The sequence below is a fragment of the Leptonychotes weddellii genome, chromosome 2, assembly GCF_054177405.1.
Source record: "Leptonychotes weddellii isolate Sample4059 chromosome 2, ASM5417740v2, whole genome shotgun sequence".
NCBI classification, from domain to species: Eukaryota; Metazoa; Chordata; class Mammalia; order Carnivora; family Phocidae; genus Leptonychotes; species Leptonychotes weddellii.
This window is the reverse complement of record NC_138370.1, coordinates 15,199,655-15,205,224: the sequence shown is the minus strand read 5'-3', so window position 1 is coordinate 15,205,224 and position 5,570 is coordinate 15,199,655. Positions and strand designations below refer to the sequence as shown.

At 37.6% G+C, this 5,570-nt stretch overlaps 1 protein-coding gene across 1 annotated transcript; it reads right to left on the bottom strand.

Annotated features, from left to right (window-relative positions):
- Positions 1-2,533: 2,533 nt before the first annotated feature.
- ZFP42 (ZFP42 zinc finger protein) lies at positions 2,534-3,577 on the bottom strand. The gene has a single exon (XM_006727612.3). It carries the CDS (start codon positions 3,488-3,490, stop codon positions 2,552-2,554), a length of 939 nt encoding a protein of 312 aa, XP_006727675.2. The 5' UTR covers positions 3,491-3,577; the 3' UTR covers positions 2,534-2,551.
- Positions 3,578-5,570: the final 1,993 nt, after the last annotated feature.

Below are 5,570 nucleotides of genomic sequence, written 5' to 3'. Positions count from 1 at the left end.
ATTGGTATTTCTTGTACAATTAAGCTTTAGGGTTGTAAATACTGAGCTTTGGGCCCCTCAGCTCCAGAAAGAATAATCTACAGAAGTAGACCAGCCTCTACAAAGGGGAAGTCGATCTTGATCCCTCTTGATGCCCTGAGTCCCAGGTCTCAAGAGCTTGCTGCCTAAACCCCGCCATTGACTTGAGTTTTGACTGCTCCCTATTTAATCCTGCCTTTTTGCTTAGCCTATAGAGATTCTATGTCCTAATTCAACTCCTGAGGTAGAAATCCAGAGGACCAAATCAAACACATTAATGTTAAAGCAAAAACCAGATAAACATATGCTCCATCACCTTGATCAATACCAAATTCCCATCCTAAATTCTATACTCAGGTGTTTGACTTAGAGGAAATTCCAAATTTATGAATGGATTACATATCCAATGTTCATTTTGACCTAGAAACTCAGGACACACATTCCTACAGAAATGATGGTATAAATGTCATACCAAATATATTATAAATAAAAAACTAAGTTTCTATTAATATTCCATACTAACAGTTGCTCAATTAGGTGAAAATATAAGCCCTTCCATTTTTTAAATGCTTTGAAGTCATGTGATTGTACATTTTGGCATTTCTCAAATCAAAATTAATGTTAAAGTTTATCTGCTTATATACTGTTTTGTTATTTTTTTTTTTTTCTGAAAGCTGTTAAATTTATGGTACATACTATCATTACTTCCAATGGGGTCTTAAATCTTAACATCAAATATGGTTTGTTAACTACTGAGTATTTATAATATTAATGTGGGGGGGGTGCATTCCAAGTTTGGTAGCTGCATATATTCTGCACATCATTAAGATTATTTCAATCAGGGATTCAGTTAATCCCTATATTGAAGCCACAGTTTTTTTATCAGCCACCTCTGGACGAAACAATTCCTCCCTCTTTTTTTTTTTTTTTTTAAGATTTTATTTATTTATTTGACAGAGAGAGACACAGCGAGAGAGGGAACACAAGCAGGGGGAGTGGGGGAGGGAGAACCAGGCTTCCCGCCGAGCAGGGAGCCCGATGCGGGACTCGATTCCAGGACCCTGGGATCATGACCTGAGCTGAAGGCAGTCGTTTAACCAACTGAGCCACCCAGGCGCCTCCAATTCCTCCCTCTTATCCAGAATATTTAACCACTTTCTCTGAATTTTCTTCCACAGCATGTAAATACCCCAGATTCTGTCCCAGAGTATCTATTTTATTAATTTTAATATCTATTAACAACAAACCTCCTCCTACTCTGTGGCTTTCCTCTGGCTGTGGCCCTATTTCCTTCCCTTTACAGTCAGGGTTCCTTTAAGGGTATATGCATACTTTCTACTGAATGAATAGAGGTATCATGATTTATGCAACCTGTTGCCTTTTAATGGACATTTAAGATATGAAGTTAATACTATTAAAAATGTGCTTAATATCCTTGAACAAATATCTCTGTACATCCGTGCAAATGTTTCTGTAGAATACAATTCCAGAAATGAAATTATTTGGTCTAAGGAAAGGCACATTACAGGTTGAACTGTATACCCCCCAACATTTGTGTCAAAATCCTAGCCCTAATACCCCAGAATGTAGCCTTATTTAGAGATGGGGTCTTTATGGAGGTGGTCAAGTTAAAATGAGATTATTAGGATGGGTTCTAATCAGTATGACTGGTATCTTGGTAAGAGGGAATCTGGGGACATGGACATGCAGAGGAAAGAGATGAGCACGTGAGGGAAAACAACCATGTAAACATGAAGATGATCATCTATAAACCAAGGGGTGAAGCCAGGTATAGATCCTTCCTTCATGACGCTTAAAAGGAACTAACCCTGCCAACACCTTGATTTTGGACTTCTCCCCACCCCGTACTGAAATATTAATCTTTGCAATGTTTTGTTAGTTTCAAAGACAAATAAATGGTACTGCCTTTCAATACCCACCTCTGATTTTTTAAATCCAGATTCAGCATTATCTCTGGGTTTTTATTTCCTTTTAAAATATCTAAAATGATTCCAATGAATTGACACTATCAGATAACCATTCAAATCTAGCTATGTGATTTCAATAGTTTTCTACGATGATAAAAAAGGATTAAAAATATATCGAACTTTTAAACATGTTTAACTACTCATTCACTTACTGACAATCTACTGCAAAATTTTCATTCTCTAGGATTATCACACGTTGCATGAAGTTTATTCCTAAAAGGCAAAAAGCTAAACAATTGGAAACTACAGACTTTAAAAACAAAGTTAATTTCATATTTATAGCATGTGAAAATAAGTCCCATATCCAGTAATCTAGTTCATAATGTATTAAGGATTATGCTTTTGAAGTAGTCATTACTGACCTTCTTGTTGGAAACACACTGTTAATTCTATACAGTGTTCTAAAATGGTGTCAAACTACTGGAGCATCATAGTATATTAAAACAAAAATATACCATGTAGGGTTGCAATTGCTTTAAAAAAGCTCTTTTCTGGAGATGATAATAAGGTACATTTGTCCCCAAATCACTCTTTTGTTAATACGCTTATCCTGTTAAAGGATTACTTTCCATCTTCTCTTTTATTTTGTTGGTCTTTGCATGAGTTAAGATGTGAACTTTCAGGTTATTTGACTGAATAAACTTCTTCTGACAGCTTTCAAAGGGGCACACAAAACGTTTCTCCCCAGTATGGATGCGGACGTGTGTGCGCAAATTGTAGTCCAGAGAAAAGCGTTTTCCGCACCCTTCAAAAGTGCACTGAAATGGCTTCTCTCCAGTATGAACCAGAAAATGTCTTTTTAGTTTCGCATTCTCATTGAATGCTTTCCCACATTCTGCACATACGTGATCTCGAGGACCGTGGACAAGGAGATGCTTTCTCAGGGAAGCTCTATTCTTCAACTTTTTTGGGCATCCACTGTGAGGACAAACAATTCTTTCTGGAGCCTCATATTCCTTATCTTTTGTTGGCTTCTTTCTAGCAAATTCTGCAGACTGTTTAGGATCTGGTAAGTCAATGCTGGGTATTCCTCCAGAAGGAAGCTTCTTGCCTATTACATACTCAGAACACTCAAGCTGTGAATTCTCTCCAACAATCTGTTGAGGAAGTTCTTGTTTTGCCCCTTTCTGTGTGGATTTCAAGGATTTTTCCAGAAGTGAGCTTGCTGTAAGAACCTGTTGAGAAAGCTCTTGCTCTGATCCTTCTTCCAGGTAGTCAAGGGACGAGTCTTCTTCCAGAATGGGTTCAGAAAACTCACCTCTAATTATGCATTCTATGTAACAGTCAGAGAAGGAGTCTTCTCTAACAACCAGATGGCTCGTCTCAAAGAACACACCTTCATCTTCCAAGGCCCATGTTGTGTTGGGAAGTTCCTTCTGGACTGGTCGTGGCTTAGATGGCCTTGGCTTATCCCTCCCGAAGGCTCTTCTACCCAGGCCTTTCTGGCCACAAGTTTTTGCCCTCTTCTTCAGTTGCTGGGCCATAGTGTCCTGCCTGCTTCTTCCTTGAATATTTGCACCAGGATATATCAACCACTTCCAAGTGACAGTGATCTGAGTAAGCTGTCTTCAGCAAACACCTCCTTTGAGATAGTAACCTTTAGATAAAATATAGTCCAACTTTAGAACCACTGTCAGAAAATGACCTAAAAAAAATGGCCTCACATTCACTTTTCAGTAACAAAATGGTTGCATTGCCTTCTTCTCTGACAAACCCAAGGAAGAGAATGAACTGTGACATAGGATGTAGGTCATAACTCTATCTTATGTGGGTATCCCCACAAATTATCTGACCTCTCCAACTGACCACCTCACGTTATTGGGCACTCACTATGTGCTAGTCCTACTCTAGGCTACTCATGGGCTGAGTTCCATCAGTAAGTGGACACAGAAAAAAAATCTATGCCTCCTGGAGTATACATTCTCCTGAACACACAAAGTATTACACGCCACACGTTAAAAGGTAAACTGCTACACTGGGTGTTGTATGACTTCTACTCCAGAAACCAGTATTACACTATGTTAACTGTTACAAAGTTAAAGAAAAAAAAAAAAAAAGAAGCCCAATGTAAGATGCCGCAAATTCTTTCCTATAGTTTTGTAAGGATGGAGGATGGACCTTACACTTCAAAGCAGAAAGCAACAACGAAAGCATTAATTCTAATTTTCCTCATTTTGAAATCATACTTATAATCAAACTTTCTCTTTAGTTTCCCTTACTCAGCCCTAACTCATTGTTATTTGACTAACTGTTCATGTAAGAAACTTCCCCATCTATGAAACCTAAATTAAAGATAGTCTTAAAAATTGAAAACAAAACAAAAAAGGTAAAGTGTACAGAATAAACAAAAGGGCTGGTAGAAAGGAATTCACGATTTTAAATTGGGAGCTCAGGAAGGCCTTGACTGCGGAGGCAGCAGGTGACTAAAAACTTGAAGGAAGTGAGGGTTGCCTATGGTGAACACTGTTGTGAAATTCAAATGAAATAATGCATATAAAGTGCTTAGCACAGATCATGGCACAGAGCTAATGCTGAATGCTTACATGAACTAGTGTTATTTTACCTTTGTATTCATTCTTAAGTATATGTTGGATCCTGGGATATGCCAGATACTATTCTAGACCAAGGGCAGCATTTTTTTTTTTTTTTAATTTAATAAAGAGCCAGATTTACGCTTTGTGGGCCCCATGGTCTGTGCCATAACTGTTCAACTCTGCTTCTGTTGCACGGAAGAAGCCATAGCTGATTCATAGAGGGGGAGCTGTGTTCCAATAAATAAGCAGATGCTGGATCTGACCCATGTGTAGTTTCTACTTCTACAGAAAATGGAGATTCAGAGGAAAAAAAACACATGAAATCCATGCATTTCCATGCACAGGGGAGTTTGGCCTTGAATACTTTTCTTTTTCTTAAAAATCTAAAAGCAACATTGTAAAAGTTACACCATGAATATGTTATAATCTAGGAGCCTTTTGCCTAATGTTAGGATTGCATGCCTTATAGAAGATCTCTTAATTTTATTATCCTGATGTCCTGTTCAAGGAACAGAAATAAATCCTTTTTAAAAAGGAGTAAATGTGGGGGCTCTTGGGTGGCTCAGTCGTTAAGTGTCTGCCTTCGGCTCAGGTCATGATCCCAGGGTCCTGGGATCGAGCCCCGCATCGGGCTCCCTGCTCGGCAGGAAGCCTGCTTCTCCCTCTCCCACCCCCCCCGTTTGTGTTCCCGCTCTCGCTGTGTTTCTGTCAAATAAATACATCTTTAAAAAAAATAATAAAAAGAAGTAAATGTGAAAGTAGTGGAGAGAAAAATAACAGCTTGAAAATATTTTTAAATAGCTACATTTAAAAATACCACCTCAAAAGAATCATGCTGTTTACTTTTGGCAAAAACATACACAGCATCAAAACAAAACATGTTTTTCAATTGCTATGGGGAGGGTTTGAAATGCCTTCTTAAACATTTATATATATAAATATATAATATATAAATAAATGTTTTATGTAAATTGTAGTTTTAAAATACATAAATTATAAATAAAATAAATTATATATTTATATACAATAC